This window comes from Monocercomonoides exilis (genome assembly GCF_001643675.1).
Source record: "Monocercomonoides exilis strain PA203 chromosome Unknown scaffold63-433378, whole genome shotgun sequence".
Taxonomy (NCBI): Eukaryota; Preaxostyla; order Oxymonadida; family Polymastigidae; genus Monocercomonoides; species Monocercomonoides exilis.
In genome coordinates, this window is record NW_027150608.1 from 22,708 (window position 1) to 47,878 (window position 25,171).

A 25,171-nucleotide genomic window follows, 5' to 3' on the forward strand; every position below is an offset into this window, starting at 1 on the left:
TTATGAATCGTGGATGCATTTTGCATGCTTTGAGCAGAAAAAGATGCAATTTCAGTCAAAAGAAATTTGCCAAGGGCTGAAACACTTGAAAATGGACATTTTCAGCAAAAGCAAAGATAATATTGGAAGAGAGGGGTTTTGAATAAAATGTTTGCCAAATTTTTATTTTTTCGAACAATTTCAAGAAAACAAAACCATTTGTTTGATTATTAATTGGAATGGAAATCCACATCTGCTTTTATCTATTTTCATATTTTTAATTTCAATAGAACAATTCTAGAACAATGGACAACGTCTCATGCGCCTTGTTTCTGGCTGATTTTCTTGACAAATTGCTTTTGGTGAAAGAGGCAAAGGAAGAAAAATGAGCAGATGAATGCCAGGAGCTTTGGAAAAGTGGAGAAATGAAGTGAGATGGAAGATGGATGAATGATATTTTTTCTTTTTGGTGGAAGCGATGGAGAAATGCGTTGGGCGTGAAGGACGATTTGGGATTGGATTGCTGTTGAAGTGAAGAAAGAACAAAAATTGTGCTGGTGATTGCACAATGAAGGCATCAGATGGAAACTTGAAATGGAAGTGACTTCATTTCCATTTCAAGTTCTATTTGTGTGGGTCAGCATTGAATGAGAATGCTTGGAAGCAGCAGGAGTGAAAAGGGTTATGAGCGAATTTTTGTGAGGATGATTGAGAGAGAGAGAGAGAGAGAGAAATGCAAAGCAGAGGAAAAAGAGAATCAACCACAGCAGCAGAAGGAGATTTGGATGCACAAATCGTCATATTCACAGGTGCAACAAAAATTTCATTCGGAACATGAAAAAAAGGAATAATGAGCTGTCGAAGAATAAAATTGATGTGCAAAGATTTTTTTTCTTCTTCAACACAACAGTCTCCAAACACCCCTCAAACATCATCAACTCCTTCCTCACAATCTTCACTAATTGCTTTGGAAGAGCATGAAAAACACAAAGTGGGTGGACTATCTTCTGCCACTGTTGATTTTAAGCCACCTTTCACTTCTTCCTCTCTTGTGAATTCTGGGAGGAAAATCAATTCAACTTGTGGTGATTGAGCAGCAGAGAAGAAGAAGAAGAAGAAGAGAAAGGGAAAGAATCAGAATATTCTTTATGCATTGGCAATATGTTCTGTCATTGTTGTCAATTTTGTTCTTCTCCAACTTCATCGTCTTCTTCTTTTCATCTATCTCTTTGTTTTTCTTCTTCGACAACTCCCTTCCATTTTCATCTGTTTTGTTCTTCAATCTTCTTTGTTTCATCTATCTTTCTTGCCTTCGCTGAATTGGATGGACACGGAATCCGATTGGACGAGCAGCCAATCTGGATCTGACTTTTCTGACTCTTTTGCGAGAAAAGCAAAGAAGCAAGACAAGAGAAATGTCACTCTCTTCGTTGGTCTCTCATGCACCTTCGATTCTTTTTTGTTATTTTCATCATCATCTCCTTCATCTTCAGCAACAATCACTTATTCTCAAATAGACAAAAGCACACAGATCAACCAGTTCTGCTTTTGTATCTTGTTTGAAGGATATTGTTTCGTATGTATCGCTCTTCTGCTATGTCTCTTTTTTAATTTCCACTCACTCAACATGCTTTCAAATCATCTGTTTATAATATTTTTATATTATTATTATTATTATTATTTGCTTTTTATTCATTTATTTAACGAAAAAAGTGGGAACACCAAAAGTAACCTTTTGCCGAACTCTTAAATTTTTAATATAAATTATAATTGTTTTATTGCACGTGTAGATAAAATGCAATGTGGTTATAACCAGTTTGCAGTTTGGGAATAAACTAATTTTTGAAATTCTTTTTATTTTTCTTATTTTTCTTATTTGATGCAAATTTGTACCAGCATTAATAGTTTATAATTTTATTTATTACTCATATGCTGTGATGCTCAATTCTTTTCTTTTCCTTATTGATTGGAACTTAATATAAAAGCAAAGATTATTAACATTTGAAACTTATAATTTAAAAAAAAAGTGAAATGAATTTTTTTTTTTGAAGAAATGAGCCCTCAACTCGAGCTGATGTTATAATAAGAGGTCAGCAACTGCTGCTGTTCTGTAGAGAGCGCAGCGCATGTCTGTGTCCATGCGCTTTGCGACCGGCAGACCCCAGCTATTTTCGACAGGACCTCGTAAAGACGCGTCTTCGCTTCGGCAGCAATCGGATCTGAGGCAGGCGGATACGGCGATCCCATCGTCGGCACAACAGGATTCAGCGAAAGCAGCGCAGAAAGCAGCAGCGGAAGGTCCGCAGCAAACGGCGTGTAGTTGCTGGCCTTGATCATCTCGCATAGCCCCACCGCCGCCGACGTCACGGTGTACTTCCCCAGGTTCAGCGAGCGGTGCTCCACAGCCGCCAGGAAAGAGCGTGCCAGCGACGGACACTGCTGCAGGAACGACAGCGTCGGCAGCGAGCCAGGCGCAGCCAGCGCGGCCGCCACAGGCTGCGGGAAGGACGCCCCGACGCGGCAGAGGCAGTCTGCGCAGTGTGCAGCATACGCAAAGGCCGGGTGGTCGGGCGTGGCTGGCTCGTCCTCCCGCGACGGCACAGCCGAGTGCGGCAGCGGGATCGGCGCAATGGAGGTGGGCGTGGACGTGATGATCGGCGCTGCATACAGCATCATCGGCACCAGCGCATGCAGCATCTGCGGCAGAAACGGCGCCAGCGACGACGCATTCATGCACCCCACAATTATCTCGCTCGCACACCGCACAGCCGCCGTGGACACCGAGAAATGGCTCAGCGCATGGTCTGACACACGCTCAAAGTTCAGCGCAGGCGTGGGCGGCGGCTGGCCTGCAGCACACACACCAGCAATTCATCAAACAATTTTCGGTTGAAACAATAATAATAACAATCAAAAATAAAAAAACAAAACAAACCAGCAGCAACAATGTGTCCAGGGATCATCCGCAGCAGAACAAGCGGAAAGAGATCAGCCAGCAGCGACTGAGGCGCGGCAGAGATACCCAGCAGCGAGGCACACTCGCTTGTGCGGAACAGCTCGTCAGGCAGCTTCGTCGTGAGCGTCACCGGCACATACACCGCCAGGTTCATCAGCGTCTGCAGCGCCGACCGCAGCAGAAACGGCGCCCGCGACCGGCACGCCGCCATCAGCGCCACGGCAAACGGGCTCTGGATAAACAGCGCATTCAGCAGCTTCTCTGCCGGCGTCGTCTTGATGAACGAGCTCAGCACGTTGAACGCCGCCGTCGCCGACACCGCCTCGCTCTCTTCGTAGTTGTCCCCGTCGAAGTCCAAGTTCCACGTCTGCTGCACCGTCTTCCCCCGCGCCCGCTGCTCCGCCTCGTACCGCGTCTGCTCCGTCTTCTCCTCCCCAAGCACCATCCCGATGATCCCCGTGCAGTACTTGAAGATGTCCACCGAGTAGCTCTCCAGCGCCGCCCCTGTGATGTTGTGCACCAGGTTCGCAATCGACATCAGGATCTGCGGAACAAGAATCTCGTCCTTCTGCGGCAGGTTGTACAGCTTCTTCAGCAGCTGCCCCATCAGCGCACTCAGCACCTCCGCCGACCGGAACAGCGCCCCCGCCGCATTCACAATCGCATCAATCACCTCACACAGCGTCCGCACATTCCGCTTCTGGTACTTGTCGAACGCCACAAACACATTCTGCAGCAGCGTCACCACATACGGCCGGATCCGGCTGTGCGCCTCTTCCACAACATAAATGATCGATGTGCACGCCGACCGCTGCACCTGTTTATTCCCCACGCAAACCCATCCACAAATAAATGAGAGAGAAAATGAATGAATGAATAAGAGAATGATAAAATTTGTTTCAATGAAAAATAAAAATAAAAATAAATCAAACCACTTTGAATGTGTCGAGCATCCCGTTCACAAACACCCCCAGCGCCTTCGTCAGCATCTGCCTGTCTGCTGCCCGGTGGATCGGGCGCCCAGCCTTCTCCATCTCCGCCTCCTCCTCGTGGTACCCGTTCTTCACATCCTCTGCGTCCAGAGGCCCGCACAGCCACCGCGCATACCGCCCCAGCGCCCAGTGGCAGATCATCCGGATCAGCGGGTGCTTGTCCTGCGCCAGGCTCTCCAGCCACGGCACCAGCGTCGGCACAATGCTCGCCATCGCCCTGTCCGTCGAGCAGTACTTCCCCAGCAGCCCCGTGCAGAACACCGCGCTCTCCCGCTCCAGCCACTTCTCCTCCCCTTCCATCTGCAGCAGCCGCCCAATCACTCCCGTCGCCGCCTGCACCACCTCCTCCGGGAAGTACCAGCTCAGCAGCTCAAACGCATTCCCGCAGTTCTTCCGCGGCGTCGCCGTGCTCGCCATCTGCTCCGCAATCGCATCGTCCTCCAGGTCTTCCTCGTCCCTCTTCTTCTGCAGCGCTGCCTCTGCCCCTGTCGTGTCGGCCACTATCGTCGGCGCAATGCTCTTGTCGTCGTCCACCCGGCTTTGGTCTGTGCTCAGCGAGTTTTGGAACTCAAACAGATCCACATCGCTGTACTGCATCAGCTCTATCAGCTTCGGGATGAGACTTGAAATGGAACACATACACACAAACACACACACAAAATATCAGAATAATCAATAAAAAATTGAATGAAAATGAATTGAATGAATTTATTTCCTTTTTCTTTCAAAACTGATAAAAAGAGAGAAAGAATCACACATTGGAATCGCTTGCTTCACTTGTTCGTTTTTGATGAGAACATTTCCCTTCTCCCCTTCCTCCGTCCACGGCACCTCCACAAACGTCCGCACAAAGTCCACTGCCTCCGCCACCACATCCGCATTGCCCGACGAAAGATGGCTGATCGCAAACTGCAGCAGCGGCGTCAAATACGGCAGCAGTGGGTGTGTCAGCGGCGCCCCAGGCGATGTGCACACACACGGAAAGCTCACAAGCGCGCTGAACGATTTGAACACCTCTTCAATCACAGCCGCCTCGCTGTGCCCGGCACACGCAAACAGACACTGCAGCACACACCCCACAAAAACAGCATTCATTCATTCATTCATTCAACCAATCACAACATTTTGGTGAATAAACACATGCACAGTTGAAGAGATGAAGAATTCACAATTCAATATGAAATTGAAAATGAATAAAAAAAAAAGGAAAGGAAAGGAAAGGAAAGGAAAAGGAAAAGAAAGATAGATGATGGATATGAAAATTGAATAGTTCTTAATGAAAGAGGAAGAGAGAGAGAGAAAGAAAGAAATGCATCACCTTCAGATATGGTTCCAGTTTGCCTCCTTCCATAAACGTAATCGGCGAGTCTGTCGAAAACGCACGCACCATCTGCAGCACATCGCAGATGATGCGCACAGGCGTGGGGATTGGCGCCTGCGACGTGGTTGTCACGTAGGTCGGGTTCGCAAACGGCAGCAGCAAGTCAATCAGCTGCGACACTTCGCTGAACAAGCCACGCAAAATAAATCATCATTCCCCAAAAACAAAAACAAAAAATAAAATTAAAATAAAACCAAAAGATCTGTGCACACTTCTTCGTAAACTGCGATTTGATGATTTTCTCGTTGTCTTCAATGAGAACTGAAAGACACTTCGCTGCTCCTTCTGCAAACGTTTTCATGTCTCCCTTTTTCGTCACCTCCAGCAGCTGCCCAATCAACGGAAGCAGCTGCACATATCCTGAAAGGCAAAAGCAAAAGCAAAAACAAAAGCAAAAAGAAAAATGAAAATGAATAAAGAAAGAAAAGAAAGAAAAGAAAGAAAGAAAGAAAAGAAAGAAAAGAAAGAAAGAAAGAAAAGAAAGAAAAGAAAGAAAAGAAAGAAAAGAAAGAAAAGAAAGAAAAGAAAGAAAGAAAGAAAAGAAAGAAAAGAAAGAAAAGAAAGAAAAGAAAGAAAAGAAAGAAAAGAAAGAAAAGAAAGAAAAGAAAGAAAAGAAAGAAAAGAAAGAAAAGAAAGAAAAGAAAGAAAAGAAAAGGCAAACCTCTTTTAACAAATGAAGAAATCAGAGATGCCAGCGTAGATCGCAGCACCGAGTTCTCATCCCCAATACACCCCAACACTTGTCGAAAAACTTCATTTTTCATTTCTTCTGAAAAATGATAATTCTTATCTTCAACAACTTGTTTCAAGAAAGTGACCGCGTACTGCCGGTGGTAGAACACCAGTGACTTGTCGCAAATAACCGCCGCAAGATACACCGGGTAGTTCGGCACAGCCTTCGCGTATTCTTTCAGTTTCTAAATCCCAAATCATTGTTCACATCAACAAACATCTCAACAATCAGCCGGCACCACAAAAGCGGGCGCCAGCCTGTGTGCATACGCTCTCCGACGTGTTCACCAGCCCGTTCGCCTCCTTCGAGAAGTTCACCACCGTCTGCTTTATTTCTTCATAAGCCGAAGGATTTATCTGGCTCTGCTGCGCAGCGACGCCCCAACCATTCATCAAACAAAATCACACTCAAAAAAGCATTTCTGAAAGCAACAAAAACGCAATACCATTCAACAAAATCGCTCAGAAAAGCTGATTTCCAAATGAAAATTACAAATTATAAATGCTTCGATCATCCACTTTTTCAACATCAACAAAGCAAAATCCAAAAATAATATTTTTTCATTGTTATATGTGTTTTTCTCTCTCCAAAAAAAAAAAATATTCAAAGAGAGAATTTGCCAATCCTTTCCTGTGAAAGATTATTGTTTTGATGAAAACTATATTTCTTTTTTTTTCTGTTTAAAATTTGATATTGTTTCAGAAAACGCAAAAATTCAATGAAAAACAGCGAGAAAGAATTGATGAATGCAAGTGATTTCAAAGAATCTTCCACTGTTTTCTCAAAGGAATTGTTCATTGGTTCTGTTTTTATAACTGAAGAAATGAAAATGTCAATGGGGAATGTGTTTGTGTTGAAAAAACATGAGAATGGAACGGAGGGGGAAAAAGTTAGAAAGCATTCCTTTGGAGACGATTTGAGAAGATGGTTGAAGAAAAGGAATGTGAAAAGGAAGAAAACAACAAAAAGTCGCTTGTTTGTCTTTGAGAATGTCTTCTTCGATTCCATTCCAGATGCTTCTGCATCTCAAAAAGACTGGCTCATAATAGCGCATCCTTCCAAAAAAAGGAAACAAAATTGGCATGACTGTGGATGACAAACTCGCTAAAAAGCAAAACAAATGCATTTTTTTATTTCTTGACAGCTGTTTATCAGCTCTTCAAGATTGTTGAAAGGTTGGTGCTTTGGAGCTGATTGAAAAAGCTATTTATCCACATGGCCAGTTCCAATTCCACAACAAAACGATTCCAGATGTCAAGTTGTTTTGCTCGACTCATTGTGTCATTTTCAGCTGAACTGAAAAGAACACAAAAATGAAGAATGAGGTACTTTTTGTTGATTGTTTTCATTTTTCAAATGAAATGAAATTCCGCTCAGGGAAAAAAAAATAAAATAAAAAACGGACGATTCAGAAGGGAAACATGCTGAAATGGCAAAAGTAAATTGCTTTCCGAAGCAACCAAAATTATCTGGAGAAACTCTTCAAAAGAATTTGATTATCTCGACTTGAACAGAAAAAGCTCAAAAAAGCATCCTCAAATCCTTCCTCCTCCAGATTCTCAAACAGATCCTTCTTCGCAATCTTTCTTTTCTCTTCGTCACTTTGTTCCTTTGGAGTCGCACTCAAACTCTCAAAAATGTCACAAATTGTTTTTGTGCATTTCTCTTTCATTCCGATTCTTATTGTTGATTGCTGCATTTCTTGGAGAAAGACATCGACTGCTCCACCTTTCAGCAGATCGCCCACGTATCCAGCATCTTTGCTCACCATGTATCGAAATAGCCCAAAGCATTCGCTGAACACTTCTCGGCAGCTTTCCTTTGCTGAAGTGATTGTTTTTGCCACACAACGAACAAATTCAGCACATTCAGCACAGTGCATCCTGCTGTTCGAAAAGAAAGACCAAAGCGTGCCAAACCACCTCCGAATCATCCTCACCTCTTTCCTCTTTTTCACTCTTCTTTCTGTTTTCTCCCAATCGACTCCATTCTTCAGTTCTTCCAGCTCTCTTGCTGCCTCCCTCATCAAATCCAGCTCCTTCACAATCACTTTTTCCAGTTCTCTCTCTTTTCCAATTCTCTTCACAAAAAACAGCCAGGCCGATTGTGATGCAAGATGGGTGAGGTTGCGATGCTCTTCGTGGTATTCGATGATTTCTGCCATCTCGCTCACATATCTCTCTTTTTCAATGGGCTTATCAAAGTTTTCACAACAGATGGAGTTATCCATTTCACATATTTTTATTTTGAAAAAAGAAAAGAAAAAGAAAGAAAGAAAAGAAAAAGAAAAGAAAAAGAAAAATCGGAATATTCATACCGCAAAATCAGGAATGCAACTCAAAGCCAGCAACGCCATCTCCACCTCTTTTTGTCTTTCCTCGCTTTCCTCCTTGCTCAGCGCAACTTCCAGAAGGCAGGGCTGGCAAACCAGAAGGAGTTCGGGCTCGAAAGAAAAATAAAACTGAAAAAGGGACAGGTGGCATTCGCAAACATCCACAAGCAGCTTTTTGTTTTTTCTCTCGTTTTTCTTTTCTTCCTCAACAGCCATCTTCGCAAGCCTTTTGCTCAGCTGCGATTCGTCGAAACCAAAAGATGCAATGCTCTCCATCATTTTACAGCGTCCCATCTGCTTCAACAACAAAATCGCCTTTTCCAAAGACAGTTCCTCATCTTCAATCATTTGGCCTATTTCGTTGAACATCTCCGCAGAATAGAGTGTTTCCAGATTCCGCTCATCCATTTCTGAAATGGCCTCATTCAGCACCTCGAGCACTTCGATTTCATCATCATCACAGCTGCTTTTCACCGAAGAAAAAATATCTGAAATAAAAAATGAATTAAAAAGAAAATGAAAAACACTGCCAAGTGAACAGCAAATAATGCTCAATGCAAATCTGGAAACTGGTCGGCCAAATGCATGTGCTCAATTTCCTTTTTTCTCCACCTTCCAAAAAACGAAAAATAATGCTTTTTGTCAAAACAAGGAAAAAAAATGGTTCAAATGAAAAAATAAAATAAACTGTTTCCATGGAATTTGTGAAATATTGACTATTCACTTTGTGAAAGAGAACATTGTGTTGGTTGATGATGAAATGAATTCTTTCAAAATGAAGAAATATTTGCTCAGTTGTTTCAGGATAAATCAGATGAAATTGCTGGTGAATCTTCAAAATGAATCAGACCATGTTTGTCAAAAAAGAAGAAGAAAATCTTTTGAGCAGCATCTCGAAAATCCATTATTCCACAAATCTTGAGAGTTCGACCATTTTTGGTTCGACGAACATTGAAAATAAAAAGCAGCTGAGCAAACAGCATTTGAACACGAAAAGTCTCCCTTTTCTGCAGGTCCCTTCTTCTTTCTCCTCTCCTTATTTCTCTCCCCAAGCTCGCATCCACTTCCACCTTCGCTTCTGCCTCTGTCTTTCTCCCACTTCCTCCATAGACCTCCATTCAACAAGCTTGGAATCTCTGCTTTTATCAAATTCAAACATTCCATATTCCCCATCTCACAAGCAAGTTGGCCTTGGTTCTTCCAACTGCATTCTCAATCAGAATTCCAAATGGGCAGCCCCACACTCAGCATCCAAGAACATAACCATTTTTGGATCTTGAGAAAGAATGCTCAGTTTCATGATTTTCCCTTGTCAGCAGATAAATATTCACAAATGGCAATGTCTTGCTTGATTTTGTGCCTGTCGTTGTTTCACAGGATTCCGAAGCAAACAAATCACATGTGATGTTGGTGTGTTGTTTGGCCATTCTAACTGCTTTTCCTTTTTTCCTTTTTTTTTTTCTGATGAAATGAAATGAATATCAAAGCGGAAAACAGAAATGGAAGATTGAGATGGTTGTAGCAAATGAATGGAGCTTGCTGAACCCTTCAAAAACTGCTTCATAGCAGAGGCAAGGAAGACTCATAATAAGCACATGCAGTTGCGCTCTGCTCTTTTGAAAGAAGACACAGCAATCAGTGGAAGCACAGAAGGCGTTGAAAAACAGAAAATCAATTTTATTTCCTGAAAGCGAGTCAACAACGGAGCAGTTGCATCGCTGTGCAACCTCAAACAAGAAGCACTTCTTCTCCAAACTGATATTAATTTTTTTTCAAAAGAACACACATTTCCCTTCTTTTTGTAAAAGCAGAAGATTGTTCAATCCCTTTTGCGATTAACTCCCTTTTCACATGCTTCCCAGCGCTTTTTTCTCCTTCTGCCTTTTGTTCCCACCAAGCATCCTGCTTTTGATGCTGCCATCCGCTTTCATCATTCAAAAATATTTCTTCATTCATTTTTTACAGGAGCTGTCCAATTATTCGCATTCGTCTTTTTCCTCTTTGTCCAAATGCTTTTCTGCTGAATTTGTTTTTCAGCACCAGAATCTTTGAATGTCAAAAACATGCAATTCTTATCTGCTGATTGCCACTCCGCATTCAGCTCTCCTGTGGTGCTCTGTTTCTCGAAGATAAGATTTCCTCATTCATAATATTCGGCACATTCTCTGATTTTGTGAGGATGAAAACCGTGGAGAAATACCATGATGAAAAAGGGCAATAAAAAAAATTCAAACAAAAAGTGATGGAAGTTCGCTGTTTCAGAAAAAGAATATTATTTGCGGTTCATATTTGAAAATCTTCTCACAAAAACTTCCTTCTTTTCATTTTTATTCTTATTATTTTTTTCAACCTCTGCATCATATAATACTTCTTATTCTGCGAGGAATGTTCATTTGGCTTTTCTCAGATCTTGTTGATCTAATATTTCCGTCTTCCGCACACCATAATTTAAAGCAGCCATAACATTTTCTATCAAAAGACAAAGCGTTGATTTATCTCTTGAATTGCAAGCCAGAAATGCTTATGGACAAAAGAATTGTGTGGATGCTGCGAATATTTATTTTTCATCTATTTTGTCACATTAAACGTGTGCACAATCGATGTGAATGATAAATTGCGGATGCTATCTGGGTGGACCGCTTTGGCGAAATGCAGGGAATGAATGCCTGCCAAAAATTTGGTGGTTTGTGATCATAGTTATTTTCAGGATCATGATGATGGCGTTTCTTTCCTTTTTTCTTTGTTTTTGAAGAATTGTTATCCGAGCTGGAAAATTGCGATGAAGACGTACAAAAACAGAAGATTGAAGAAATGATTGGGGCAATGGACGACATGGACAGAGAAGAACTCAATTCTGTTTTAATGAAAGAGCTATTCAACAAAATCAACAAAATGATGGAGGAAGAGAAAATATCAATTGGAAATTCAATTTTGCTGTTGAAGTCCGTGGGATATTGCAGAGTGTTGAAATATTTATATAGCACGCGCTTTGATGAATCTTTGTTGCGCGAACGATTCGAGAAGATGATAAATGATGAAAATGAGAAGAAAAAGGAAGAAAAGGATGAAAAGCTTCTTGATGATCTTTGCGAATGCTTTCTTTTGCTTCATGAGAATATTTCAAGAGAATTTGCTTCAATATGTGCCCGTTATCTTCTGAAAGTTGCACTGAAGAGAGAAGAAAGCGATGATATTCAAAGTGAAGTGGAAATGGCTTTGCTTACGTTGAGCAAAATTGACTTTGAAGTTGTTTGGATTTGACTTTTTTTTGATTTTTTTTGATTTTTTTTGATTTTTTTTGATTTTTTTTGATTTTTTTTGATTTTTTTTGATTTTTTTGATTTTTTTTGATTTTTTTTGATTTTTTTGATTTTTTTGATTTTTTTTGATTTTTTTGATTTTTTTGATTTTTTTTGATTTTTTTTGATTTTTTTGATTTTTTTTGATTTTTTTTGATTTTTTTTGATTTTTTTTGTTATGATATATTTTGATAGAACGTTGAAAAAGAGCTGTATTTGAAGGAAATCAAAGAAATCATCAAATATCAGAAAGAACATCATAACCTGACACGACTTGCTTATCAGTCTGCTTGGCAATTTTTTTTACACAGATTAGTGAGTGATGGAAGCTTGGAGGAAGAGATTGAGAATGAGCTGGATTTTGTGAAAGAGGCAACAAGAGAATTGGAAGAGCTTTCAAATGGAGTGGATTGGAAGAAAAAAGAAAAGACGAAAAAGGAAAAGGAAAACATTTTCGTGATTGAAAGATGGTGCGATGCAATTAATAAATTGATAGATGTTGAACGAAGTTTAAATGTGGAAGAGTACATAAAGCTGATTCGTTGCCTTGTGGCTCTGTGCAGAGCAGCAAGAGGGAACGAACAGGAAATAATGGAAGGATGCATGAATGCTTTTCAATTTATGTCATTCTCTGAAACTGTTGGTGTTGGCGTATTTTTGAAGGAAGGAGTTGTTGATCTGGTTTCAGAGGAAATGAAAGGGCAAACATGGAAAGACTTTTCGGTTTCATATTGCTTGCGATTTTTTGAAAGGCTTTCAAATGGATTGAAAAGAAAGACAGACTATGAAGACAAAGAAAAAGAAAGGAAGGAGACGAAAAGACGGATGTTTGAGAAGATGGAAGAAGAAGGATACGAAGGTTTCATTACAAGCGCTTACGAAATTATCCCTTTCATGAACGAAAGCTATTTTTCTCATTTGCCTTTTCTTATTGAAGATTATGTTGTAAATTTGTAAAAAAAAAAAAAAAAAAGAATAAGAGATTTTATTGTTATTATAATAAATATTATTATTTGCAATTGCAAGTCAACATTTTTCTTTTTGAATCATTTCACAATTTGGCAAACACTCTTTTGTGACTTTCACAAAAATCGATGGATTTTGTATCCTCATTCATTTTTTGCAAGAAATATAAAACAGATTTTCATTGAAAGCACTTTGCCAGAATTAATATTATGTTTGTTAATAAATTCGAAAATACAGATCTTTTTGGCTGTGTCAATCGAAGCAAAGAAACAAAAGTTTTATTTGATTCTCAAAAAAGAGAAAAGAATGAATATCGAAAGATAATCCAACATTCTAATTATTTCTATGATTTCAAAATTAATATTTGTCAAATCTTTTGTTCAATTGCATTTTGCATATTTTCACAGTTTCATGTTGAGTCGAATTGTCTGCCATTTGCGAAGAAGGGACTTGACTTATCAGCAAACATCGATCTGAAAAAACTACAATTACATTTGTTCTAAATTGTTTTCCTCCAAAAACATGAATTCGTTTAATCAAAAAAGGAAGGGCTTCATTTTTTCATTTTCGGTGTAAGTTGAAGACTTTTTCAATAAGCAAAGATTTTATATAATATCTTGCTTTTTATTGAATTTTCTAATGCAAATTGTTAAACATCTTGCATTTAATTTTTTCAAAACAAATGAAAACGAAATCAAAAAGCACTTAATTTTAGTGACATTTCATATTAAAGATAAGAAAAAATACATCCAAAAGCAATTGTTAAAATATAAAAAAAGATCCATTAAAGATCTTCACTTATTTGTACATTAACTTCAAGCAAAAACGGCAAATTGTATTATCTTGGAAAGTTTGGCGGAGGAAGTCGTTTGGGAATTGGAGGGGGGCGATTTTTCGGAATTGGAGGAGGCCCTGCCTTTGGAAGTGGAGGTGGCATTTTTGGATGTCCAATAGGTTGCTTTGGAGCTGAGCTTGGTGATGAAGCAATTGGTGGAGGTCCGCGATATGATGCAGGCGATGGTGAAGTTGAAGGTTGATGCATTGCAGGTGACGGAATTGGTGAATTGCTTGCAACTGGAGGTGTCCTTTGAGGAAATGGATCTGGAGAAGCTTGAGGAAATGAAGGAACTGTTGAAGCAGTTGGTGCATTAACAAGAGGATATCCTGGTGGATAAGAACATATTCTCATTCCGCTAGGAAGCCCTGAACGAAAAACTTTTTCTGGGATTGGTGTTGAAGGCATCGTCAAAGGAACAAGACCAATATTAAAGGTCCAACGACCACTTTGTGGAGTGTCTACAGTATTTTTAAATCCAGTGGCCATCAATCAGAATATCTTTTTATGATTGAAATAAAAAAAAATAACCTTTTGTATGATCTGTAACCTAAATATTTTTTGGAAAACTGTGTTCAGGAATTTTTTCACAACATTTGGAATACTGAAAATTGCTACTCAATTTAAAAAAATAAAAATAAAAATAAAAAAAAAACCTGAACAATAATTCATATTTTTATCTTTCAACACAAAAAATGTTTTTTCCTATCTCCAAAACTTTGAAGTTTTTGATAATTTTTTGAATAAAAATGTCTTGATTAAAGACCCAACATGTTTAAAGGGGGAAGCATTCGAAAATTAAAAAGTTGATATTGCATATTTTCTTTATCGATTTTTGAGGAAATTAAAGAAAAAAAATGAGCTTTTCTTTTTTTCTTTTTTTTTCGTAATATTCTCCTTCAGAATCTAAGATTTGTTAAGTCTAATCAATTGTTTTTCATCTATTAATTTGATTTCAGATGATAATGATAAGTAAAATGAAGAAGGTGAAGAAGAAGAGGCTGAGGATATGCAGATGAAGGTCAAAAAGCAGCACTTTTCATTTACTCTGTCAGATTGATTTTTAATAAAAAATGTTGCAGTTAAAAGAGCTGATGGCGGCAACAGATATGATAAGCTAAATGAGAACAAAAGATCAAATAAGTGCCCTCATAATGATGCACCACTAAATATAATGTGATTTCTGAGGTATGCGAATCTTCGAACTGATATATATGAAGAAGATCTTGACTTTGTTTTTGGTGAATGTGAGGCAACAAGATACAATGCTTCATCAATTAGCTGCAAAAGAATCCAACGCAATTGGTGAATATAAGGCGCATGAGAGCAATGGTTGCTGATATGATATTCGTAATGTCTTTGGGACTGATGGAACTTCTTTTGTATGACTTATCCTGATAATCCACTTGCAGGTGTTAAATATCTATGTATCAATTGATGTTGTTTCTCCTTTTATTACGAAAGATCAGATAATTTTTCATAAGGATATAACCTTTTAAGTATATTGCTCTTTCTTGCAATTGATTAAAAAAATAGGATTATCGGTTATTGTATTCATACGATAAAAAAGCAATTCTTTCAATGTTCCACATCCAATCAAAAATTAATAAAAGTAAAATGGCCATTACTGAACAAAGAATTCAACAAATTTATTAAAAAGTTTGCATCTGTCATTGCAACGAGCATTCAAAGAATTTAAATTTTTAATTTACTGCAAGAGAGTTTCATCAAAATAAATCTTGAGACAATCCATTTCTTGATCGCAAACGCAATTTTCACAATTAAATAGCTAAATGTTATTCTTCTGCAACTTTGTTTATTTTTGTCATTGGATGGTTAATGCATTTGTTCGATTAATCCTTTTTTGTTAGCAAGTTTTCATTTCTTTCATCTTCAATAAGACATCACTTCATAGTAATTTATTAAAAAAATTCCCAAGGAAACAAGATTTTACGGTAATTTCCATATTTGTATTTTCTTTTATGCATTCGTCATTAATGTTTGAAAAAAAATAAATTCACGTGAATCAATTCAATAATTCAAGATTTTTCTCTAAATCCAACAAATTAATTTTGTACTTTCAAAATTTATAAAATTTATAAAAGAATAATAAAAATAGAATTAGATTATATAATAATTTTAAAAGAGATTGTCACTGAAATTACTATTTATTTAATTCAAATAGTTTTTTTCCAACAGAAATAAAAAAAAAAAAGACCAAACATTGAATAAATTTTAAGAACTCGAAACCCAAATTTGGGGCTGGCCTTTGTAAATCTTGACGCTCAGGCCATGTTCAGAAACAGTTTGAGTTGCTCCTGAATACAGCTCCCTCACTTTTTCTCCTTGTTTGAACGGCAAGTATGTAACATTTCGAGAGATGATGTCATCGTACTTGTTGGTTGTGCACACCAATGTCTTTCCGCGAGAAAAAGCATAAAAAACATCATCAACGTAACGTTCAACATGAGACTCCTTTGGACTGATTTTCTGCCTCTGCTTAGAAGCCACAGAAATGAAACGGTACAATTCGTGGTTCTTGTTCCATCCGGCTTTCCACATCGGCTCTCTGTTATTTGGATCGTCTCCTCCGTTGAATCCTTGCTCGGTTCCATAATAAATCAGCGGAATAGACCCGCCAAGAATGTTGAACGCCAATGCATTTTTAAGAGACTTCCAGTCTCCGTTTATGTTAAGCCAGCGTTTGTTGTCGTGGTTGTCGATAAAACCACCGAGCAGTGACACATCAACTCCAGCATTTGCATATTCATTAAAGCGCTGGCGTAATTGATAGCATGACTGCCCATACGCATAGACATTCATCAAAGTATAGTACATTGGATATGAAAGCTGTCCTGGCATAATTCTCGTGTAGCCTTTTAGATAATCAACATTTCCATCAAATACCTCTCCCAGCATATAAACATTTGGCACGCTTTTCACAAGTTCTGCCCAAAAATCTTTTGGTACGTGCTTTATTGTGTCAATTCGAATTCCGTCTAATGAATATTCATTGATGATCCATTTGCACCATCTTATCAATTCATCCCTCACCCAAGGATTTTCATGTTTCAAATCGGGCATATTTGATAATCTGCAATTTTCAACTTCCCATTGATTGTCCCAGTGGTATATGTCGCATTTATCATGGTAGTGTTCAGGCTTGTTGAAGGGGCTAATTTTTGAAACATCATCTCCAACAGCTACATGATTAAAAACTAAATCGACCATCACCCAAATATCCTTTTGTTTGCATGCATTCACAAGGTGCTTCAAAGAGCTTGAATTTCCAAAATGTGTATTCAATGCGTAAAAGTCTGTTGCGGCATATCCATGGTAATTTTTTGGAGGATTTGCAACAATGGGAGATATCCAAATGGCGTTTGCTCCGAGATCTTTAATGTAATCGAGATGCTTTTCAATTCCTTCCCATGTTCCTCCGCAATAATCGTGGAGATCACAAGAAACACTTTGATTGTTTGACAGAGAGAATCTATCTGTTATTATTTGATAAATAATTCTTGATTTCCATTCCTCATTTGTTTTTCCAAAAGTTATCTTTTTTGACGTGCTATTCATGTGCAGAAGGAGAGCCACAAATAGCATTAAATTATTCCCAACAAAAATCATTTTTCCTATGCAATTTGAAATTTTTTATAATACTCTTGATCATAAAATCCAATTTCTCTTGACAAACAAAAATATGTTTTAATGAATGAAAAAATAAAAGAGAAATGCCACAGAAGTCATTGATTTAACTAAACCTTTGCGACAGACCGACATTTTCCAAAATGTTCGACAAGTCGACCGACAATGCAAAAATATTTCTGTAACAATTGAATTTATTTTCATTTTTTTTATTCGTTTTTTCTTTTCATGGTATCAAAATTTTTTGATTAATAAATAGAAAAACAAACAAATCAACGATTATCTTTTTTTTGATGGAAATGACTAATTTTTAACATTTTGCTAATATGAATTTGATTTTTCATGGTTTCGAAATTAAAAAATTATCATTAGTCCATAAAAAATAACTTATTATCCTTTTTAACAAAAGATTTTCTATTTTTCATTTGTTTCAAAAATTCATTTTTTCGACAATGATCAGTCGGTCGAATAGATCAGTCAGTCGAACAGATCAGTCGGTCGAACGGAAAAATTGATTATTTGATAGATATCATGATACAATTAACAACATATGAGGATTTTTTAAGAAGCTTGCCTTTGGAATTACAAAACAGTGCAAAATCAAAAGAAATCGTTTGAATTTAACATAATTCAAGTTTTGACAGAAACTTTTTCATTTCTTTTTTTTTCAAAAGAGTGCTGTATTAAGCAAAAAAATAGAAGAGCTGAAAAAATGTGATTGTTCATTTGTTGAGTTGGAATGTTCAAAATCAACAAATTTTGGAAAATGTTTGATTTTTTCAAGTTTTGATCAAAAATTATATCATTTCATTTGTTTTGATTATTATCCAGTTTACAGGCATCCTAATAACACTGGAGAAGATATAGGAAAAGTTCACTTTGAAATTCAAAAAAATTCAGTTTGGATAGCTAATACGCCTGTGAAAAATGATGGAACATTGAAAAAAGATGGACATATTTATTATTTGTGTCCAAACAGCAAAGAAGGAGTTAATTGTGGAGTTTCCGGAAGAAAAGGATGTGATCGAATAATTAATCATCAATGTCCCCTTATGACAAATTCATCAATCGTCAAATTTATGAAACAGAATCATCCTCTCAAACAAGCAACTTATTACTCAAACAAAAAAGAAGTTCCATTTCATTTTCAATATGATTTATTGAAAAAACAATTTTTGAGGTTAATTGGACATTGTAACATTGCATTTTTGTCCGCTTATTCATCTGAGTTAAACAGTTTCATTTCTTCTCTTATACAGATTTCTCAACAAAATCCATCATTTTCTCCAGAAACCATATTTCCAACATTGAATTACAGAAAACTATCAGCAATAATACATGACGAAGTGGAAGGTGCAATTAAAGAAAGGGATGCTGCAATTTTCAATTCTTCAGTCGGTATTATGATTGACGGTGGAGTTATCGCGGGCAAAAAGTACACAGCTGTTACTGTGGTTCCGTTGAATCCAGGTGCAAAGCCAATGTTTTATAAATTAGTAAAAGCGTACTACACTTCCTTTGATTATTCGCAACTTGCAGTCAAAATTATGACCGAAATAAAAGATTTACACGGAGAAGTTCGGTGTTTTTGCACAGACGGCTTGCTTCCTCAGAAGCTTGCAATTCAGAGCCTTTCAGAAGAAACCACAACAGCAAAATCTTTGTCATTTTTCAAAGGAACACCACCAATTTTTATTTATTGTTGCAACCATTTATTAAACTTAGTTGTTTCTCATTTTTTCAACAACAACGAATTCTTTCGAACACAGAAAGATGCAATTATTTCATTTACGAAACAAGCGAAGGTGATTTCCCGAAGGCAACCCTCAACACCAAAATGCCCTTCATTCATTGAAACAAGATGGCTTTGCATTTTTGATATTTGTTTTTTTATTAGAAAACATTTTCATGATGATATTTTTTCTGAATTACAGGAATTGATTTTTTTCGAAAATGTGATCAAATGTGAACTACTATTATTTCCCTTAAGAGAACTTCAGTTACAGTTCGAAAAAGATGAAACGAAGTTAGGAGATGTATTCCCTCTGCTGGTGAAAGCATTTGCTCGCTTCTCATGGATGCAGGACCTTGAAGAATTCTCAGAAGAAAACTGGCAATCTGGTTTATGTGATATTATAATCCTTTTGTTTAATTTTTTTTGCAGGCGATAGGGGAAACCTGATCTCTTTGGCCTTTTCATTGACTCCTGGAGGGAGAAATAACTATCAAATGGGTTCTTTTTCTGAGTCTTACAACCAAGAATTGAAAAGGCTGAAAGCGAAATACGAACTTGTTTTTCGTCGTGAATCATTGGATCAAACAACGAAACACTCTGAATCAAAAACAAATCAACAAAACTTGATTCAAAAAACTTCTGAAAAAAGGAATCCATTTTACACATTTGAGCAATCAAAACATATGCCATCCGCTTCTATTTCGTCTTCGTCCTTCGAATCCTTTTTCGATTCCTCCCCTTCGTCTTCATCTTTTTCTGATTCTTCATCAAGTTCGCCTTCAAATTCTTCATCGTGTTCTCCTTCAAATTCAACATCATATTCATCTATGAACGTAGGACAAATTTCATCAAATCAAGTTATCGATTATGATCCGAGAACTTTTATCTTCGAAAAACGAAATGACCGAAAAAAAGAATTATTTTCAAAAACCTCAAAACAAATCTTTGAGTCCAGAAGTCCAATTGATAGCGATATTTTTCCAAATAAATAGTCATTCGTTTTGCCTTCTTCTTCGTCAACATACTCATCTAACCCTTTCACAATTGATTCGTTTTATTCAGCACTTCAGTCACTTAATCCATCACTCTATGATAACTCAAATAAAGACTCATCCATCATTCCTCCGTCAAATCAGTCTTCTTCAGCCAAAGTTTTTGAAAAAAAAGAAAGCTCATTTCCAGGATACTCTCGAATTGTTCAACTTCTTCAAATAATTGAAGAAAACTCTTCAACAAAATGTGAAGAATCTTCTTTGAAACATGAGGAGAAAACAGATGAAACAGATGAAGATGAATATGGACTATTGCAAGCCGAAAGCGATTCTGAAGAAGATGAATATACTGAAAAATCTGAGACCTCTTCGTCAACAATGAAAGAAAATGTTATTCACAACACTCGATACAAAAGGCGAAAAGAAAATGAAGATTGTTCTGAAGAAAAAGGAAAAAATGATACGGATGATTTGGATGATGATGAAGAAAAGAAAAATGAAGAATATGAAGATGATATTGTTTTCATCTGTTCAAATGAACAAATTGAAATTGGAACTCAAAAAAATTTGGAGCAAAAAGTTAAAGAAACAAGAAACATACAAGAGAAAATTGATATGGACTGGTTCATAAGAATGAAAAGTGGATTTCATTGTTATATATCAAAAGTGTTTCTAAACCAAACAGAAAACTTCAAGGAAAAGCTAGAAGCTTTGTATTCGTCATTTCTTCTTGATTGTCATCAATCATATCTGCAAAATAATTTATTTGTGTTGTTTTCAGAAATAAGCAAATCTGGGATATTTCATTCGATATTTTCGAATGTTTGCTTCGCCTTGGTTACTTTTCCGTGTAGCGAAGCTTCTTGTGAGCGCCTCTTTTCTCGACTTCGACGTATTGTTGGTGATAGAAGACACTCTCTTTCTTTAGAAACTCTCAATAATTTACTTTTTCTTTAGCTTTTTTTTTTCATTTTTGTTCAATTAACGTGCTCCTTTGTTATGAATCATATTACGCTTTTAAATAAAAAGCTAAATCTTTTATTGAAAATTTGACAATTATCACTTTTTGCTTCACATCTCCACTTGTTCATAAACAAACATTTTTTTCTGATGTTGAAGTCGAATTTATTTTTCGATATGATGCATTTTCAAACAAAAATTGTGAACATTCTCTTATTTGCTCGTTCACGAACAACATCTTTCTGCAAAAACATATGTTAACAATTTATGACGTCACACGTATGCTGACTTCCTCAAAAATTTTTCCAAATATCTATCTTCCATCTTCTCTTTAGTAAAACTTTTGATCATTCCAGCAAAAAAAGTTATAATCCTTCAACTGATTGAATAACTTCTAATTTTCTTAACTTCTCTAATATATTATTTCAAGATGTCTCAGGTTGAACATCTCGTGCGTATTCCATGAATCCGTTTTGCACGCTTCCGCTTTTATTTTGCTTTAATTTGCTATTTCCTCCAAGCTAATTGCATCTGATACAGTAAGAATTGTCATCCCTTTTGTGAAATGAACAATAAATTCTCTTTTTTGATCCTTCAAGCTCAATCTTCTTTCAGAATAATGCTGTACACATGATTTCTCAATCTCTTTCATTTAACTTCTTTCAATCTTAATCATATCTGCCCTTTCTCCTTTTTCAATCTTGTCTCCTGCAATCACAGCGTCGTTCTCACCAAACTGTATCTAAAGTGTCAGGCACTCCCACAGCTGCATTCCTTCATAAAAAGCCGCTGACTCCTTTGTTGCTCCCATGCTCTTGTTGATCATCGGCTCTGGCGCCTTCCACAGCATGGACTCTTTTCTGTTGTCCTCTTCATCCTCAAAGGCAGACGAAGGTGGTGGTGATTTTGAGAATCTCTCGCTCTTCACAGAAACATCAGAGGAAGAGGTGACAATTGTCGAGGTGGAGGAAAAAGTGGATGAAGTGTCTGAGTCTGAGGAGCAGTCGGAGTGGAGGGCAATGCAGATGACCATGTGCTCAGAAAACAGCACGATGTGAGGACTGAAATTGGCAAGAGATGAAAGAGGATTGTTCATTTCATCAAATGAGTGGAGTGCCAAATTGACCACCCAGAACAGGATCTGAGCAGCCGAGACTTCTCGCTCCTGAAGAGTGCCAATCGCCATCTCTTTCTTCGCATTCCTTCCATGAAGCAGCATGAACAGCGAATCCCTCAAGTCCACAATCAGCTTCTCATGAGGCGAGGAGCAGGCCATTGCATCCACCAGATTCGACATGGACGAAGTGGTTGGGCACAGATCCTCTCCTCAAACAAATGTCGTATCTGTATCTGAAGTATCTGTGGATTAAATGGATGGTGATGGTGTTCTTTTCCTTGCCTCTTCTTCAATATTCTCCAACATCCATTCTGGGATCTTGTCTGAGTCTCTTCCCAGAATGTATTCAGTGGAGCCACATTCACTCAGCAAATGCTCTGATGACTCTGAGTGTCCCAAACTTTTCTCGTACACCCTCTTCTTGATCCTCTCTTCATTCTTCTTCTCTGCCTCTCTTTCGGCTCTCCTCCACTGCTCCTCAGGAGACATCTCCATCGTCACCATCTCAAACGCCTTCGGATCATTCTTCATTGTATCATTCACAATCTCTCTCAAATCTTTCGCTTCATTCTTTGCTTTTCTCCAACAAATTGAAACAATAACAGATTTAAACAAAACAACAAATATCGGACAAATAATAGTCCATAATGATTTCCGCTCTTTCTCTCCTTCAACAATTCTTTCATCTTCTTTTTCAACACTTTCACTCCTGTTCCTCAGCACAGCTGCTGAAGTGAAGGAAGAAGCATCTGCTTTCCCAAACACAATCCATACACACACTTCTGTCTCTTCTCTAACTTTCTCTAATTCTGAAGACGAAATAATTGAATGGATCTCATTCTCCGAAATATAACCTTCTTCATCAATTTGCTTTCTCACTATTTCTTCTTCATCCCCTTTTTTCATGCTTATCTTCACAGACAAATCACATGGCAGAAGCAGCTTCCCATGAATGATCAACTCCAGTTCGCCTGTTGATTGTGTTGCATTCTTCACATCTTCAAGAACAGGAATAAAGAAGGGAGATGCTCTTTCAGCTGCTATCCCTCCCAATCTGCATCCCTCATCCAATATCCAAAGCGATGAGTTATCTTTCAGTCCATCTCCTCCTTTCACGCTCGCGACATTCAGTTCGCAATTCCCTGCGCAGATCACAAACCTTCGAGCTGATGGATATCCCTCAATCGATGGGTTGCAGTTCTCAAACTTTCCATTTTCAATCCTCACACTCCCTCCACTCACCCACAACCCACCTCCCTTGCTATTTCTGATTGTTGTTTCCTTCATCTCCACTTTGCTCTTCTCAACACCAACCAATGACCCATTCCATTTGCACAATCCCTCTTTTCTATTGTTTTCTTCATTGACAAACTCATTTTCTTCTTCTCCATCAAACACACAATTCACAATTCTCACATCCTTTGACTGTCTAATCTGCATCATGCTTCCCTTGTCTACCGAATTCGCGCATTTTCCAAACGAGCAGTTCAGCACATTCACCTCTTGTTCAGCATCTTCCATCCCAATCACACGCCCCTTTGACATCAGAGTCATATTTTCAACTGCCATCTCTTTCATCTCCACTTTCGCTTTCCCTCCAACACTCACAATATCTCCCTCACATTTGATATTCGATATTCTTGCTTCATCTATTGTTATATTCGATTCTTTATTGAACGAAAGCATTGATCTTGTTGAATGCAAGTCCCTGAATGTTGTGTCTGAAATCTTCAGCTCTACGCTTTCCACGCTCACAACCGAACTGTTCAACTTCGTCTCAGCGGTTGCTACTGAAGAGTAGAATTCATATTTATGGATCTCCATTGACCCGTTCTTCACTTTCATTATGTAGCTGTGAGTCGCCACAAATGTATCTTCAAACTCGAACGAGCATCTCTCCGCAGCGCTTTCATTTATAAACTCCATGATGCAATCCTTTTCATCTTGTTTCGCTATATCCAATTTCAGCATCACAACCACCTGAGACTTTTTGTAAAAATTCACATTCAGATCCCGGATGGTGCATTCGCCCGAAACAACTCCTTCTCCGTCAATCAGAATCGTATTCATCACTCCTTCCTGAATGTGATCAACCGCGCAGTTGAAACTGCTGCATGGACTGCTCTGTGCCCAGCATCGTCTGCCATCACTTACCGTTCCATTCACAAACACATGAAGTCCATAATAATATGTTATCAACAGAATCAGATCAACATCTCCCTCACCCTCTATATCTCTCCCACAGATCGAGTTGTTCGAGTTCTGCGATTCCTGATTGTTGTTCAACGCAAACAGTGTTTCATTGATCTGATGAGCGATCGAGTGGCATCTGACAAATATATCTTTTCCTGCATGAGCCTCATTCATCATAAACAGGATGTTATCAATCTTGAATTTCAGAGGAGGATCCTGACTTTCATTTTCATAATTCGCATTTGGATTAGTCCCATCAATAAACAGCCCTCCACTACGCTCTGATTCCGTCGAGCACTTGCAAATCAAAAAAGAGCTATCATTTATTTTTCAAAAATGATTCTTAGATCTTCACCACAACTTTCATCCCTCCTTTTTCTGTGCTATAAGCACTTTTGTAACTGTTCATTGCACACTCATCAAAAATGCGTTTTATGGAATTATCAAATGAGCCCTAAGCACTTACTCCATCCTTGTTTCATTCATTCATGTGCACGAAAATTAACGGTCATTAACTTTTAACACAGGGATTCAATTTTTTGTTTGGCTGTTTTTTTCAATATTCTGAGTTGATAAAACGCTCATTCCTTTTTCAAGTGCAATCTCATTTATCGAAATCATGCATCTCCTCCTTTTCCAACAATCTGATTAATTCGAAACAAAAATACAAATATCACAGTTCAACTCATATAAAAACCTTTCACATATCACAATTATATTAGTCGCTTTTCAAAACTTCAATTCAATGTTGAAACAAACTTTTTGAACGCATTAAATTCTGAGTAACAAGGTTGGAAAATAACTATATTTTTTTAATTGGATTTTTTGCATTCGAAAAGATTTGTTGAGTTCAAAGTCTATATATAATTCTTGCTTTTTGTTTTATTATCATCGAGATGACAAGAAACTTTATTTGAAAAGAGTTTTCAAACTTCAAAAACATTAGTTTATTTAGCAGTTAAAAAAAAAATCATTTTTCTGAAATATCTTTGAAAGTTCATTTTTTTAAACACAAAAACAAAAATTAAAATATTCAACAATTTGATAGAGAGT

The 25,171-nt window shown here is 37.8% G+C and overlaps 7 protein-coding genes across 7 annotated transcripts; 1 reads left to right on the plus strand and 6 right to left on the minus strand.

The window, feature by feature from the left end:
• Positions 1 to 1,962: 1,962 nt before the first annotated feature.
• MONOS_14357 (putative transportin-1) lies at positions 1,963 to 6,489 on the minus strand (the record flags this gene model as incomplete). The annotated part of the gene is made up of 9 exons (XM_067867154.1): positions 1,963 to 2,828; positions 2,915 to 3,752; positions 3,868 to 4,549; positions 4,685 to 4,989; positions 5,246 to 5,432; positions 5,521 to 5,668; positions 5,970 to 6,225; positions 6,311 to 6,406; positions 6,487 to 6,489. 9 exons carry the CDS (start codon positions 6,487 to 6,489, stop codon positions 2,041 to 2,043), a joined length of 3,303 nt encoding a protein of 1,100 aa, XP_067719322.1. The 3' UTR covers positions 1,963 to 2,040.
• Positions 6,490 to 7,362: 873 nt separating this feature from the next.
• MONOS_14359 (uncharacterized protein) lies at positions 7,363 to 9,030 on the minus strand. Its single transcript, XM_067867155.1, has 2 exons — positions 8,359 to 9,030; positions 7,363 to 8,235 (listed from the first exon to the last, which is right to left on the minus strand). The coding sequence occupies exons 1-2, from the start codon at positions 8,779 to 8,781 to the stop codon at positions 7,507 to 7,509; spliced, it is 1,152 nt and encodes a 383-aa protein (XP_067719323.1). The 5' UTR covers positions 8,782 to 9,030; the 3' UTR covers positions 7,363 to 7,506.
• A 1,807-nt stretch (positions 9,031 to 10,837) lies between these two features.
• Positions 10,838 to 12,684, plus strand: MONOS_9762 (uncharacterized protein). The gene is made up of 4 exons (XM_067880292.1): positions 10,838 to 10,911; positions 11,029 to 11,056; positions 11,126 to 11,622; positions 11,868 to 12,684. The coding sequence occupies exons 1-4, from the start codon at positions 10,891 to 10,893 to the stop codon at positions 12,627 to 12,629; spliced, it is 1,308 nt and encodes a 435-aa protein (XP_067719324.1). The 5' UTR covers positions 10,838 to 10,890; the 3' UTR covers positions 12,630 to 12,684.
• Positions 12,685 to 13,332: 648 nt separating this feature from the next.
• On the minus strand, positions 13,333 to 14,020 carry MONOS_9761 (uncharacterized protein). The gene has a single exon (XM_067880291.1). It carries the CDS (start codon positions 13,960 to 13,962, stop codon positions 13,477 to 13,479), a length of 486 nt encoding a protein of 161 aa, XP_067719325.1. The 5' UTR covers positions 13,963 to 14,020; the 3' UTR covers positions 13,333 to 13,476.
• Positions 14,021 to 15,499: 1,479 nt separating this feature from the next.
• On the minus strand, positions 15,500 to 17,146 carry MONOS_9760 (alpha-amylase; the record flags this gene model as incomplete). The annotated part of the gene is made up of 2 exons (XM_067880290.1): positions 15,500 to 16,970; positions 17,137 to 17,146. 2 exons carry the CDS (start codon positions 17,144 to 17,146, stop codon positions 15,709 to 15,711), a joined length of 1,272 nt encoding a protein of 423 aa, XP_067719326.1. The 3' UTR covers positions 15,500 to 15,708.
• Positions 17,147 to 21,550: 4,404 nt separating this feature from the next.
• On the minus strand, positions 21,551 to 22,105 carry MONOS_9759 (uncharacterized protein; the record flags this gene model as incomplete). Its single annotated transcript, XM_067880288.1, has 1 exon — positions 21,551 to 22,105. The coding sequence occupies one exon, from the start codon at positions 22,103 to 22,105 to the stop codon at positions 21,551 to 21,553; it is 555 nt and encodes a 184-aa protein (XP_067719327.1).
• Positions 22,106 to 22,174: 69 nt separating this feature from the next.
• On the minus strand, positions 22,175 to 24,295 carry MONOS_9758 (uncharacterized protein; the record flags this gene model as incomplete). The annotated part of the gene is made up of 1 exon (XM_067880287.1): positions 22,175 to 24,295. One exon carries the CDS (start codon positions 24,293 to 24,295, stop codon positions 22,175 to 22,177), a length of 2,121 nt encoding a protein of 706 aa, XP_067719328.1.
• Positions 24,296 to 25,171: the final 876 nt, after the last annotated feature.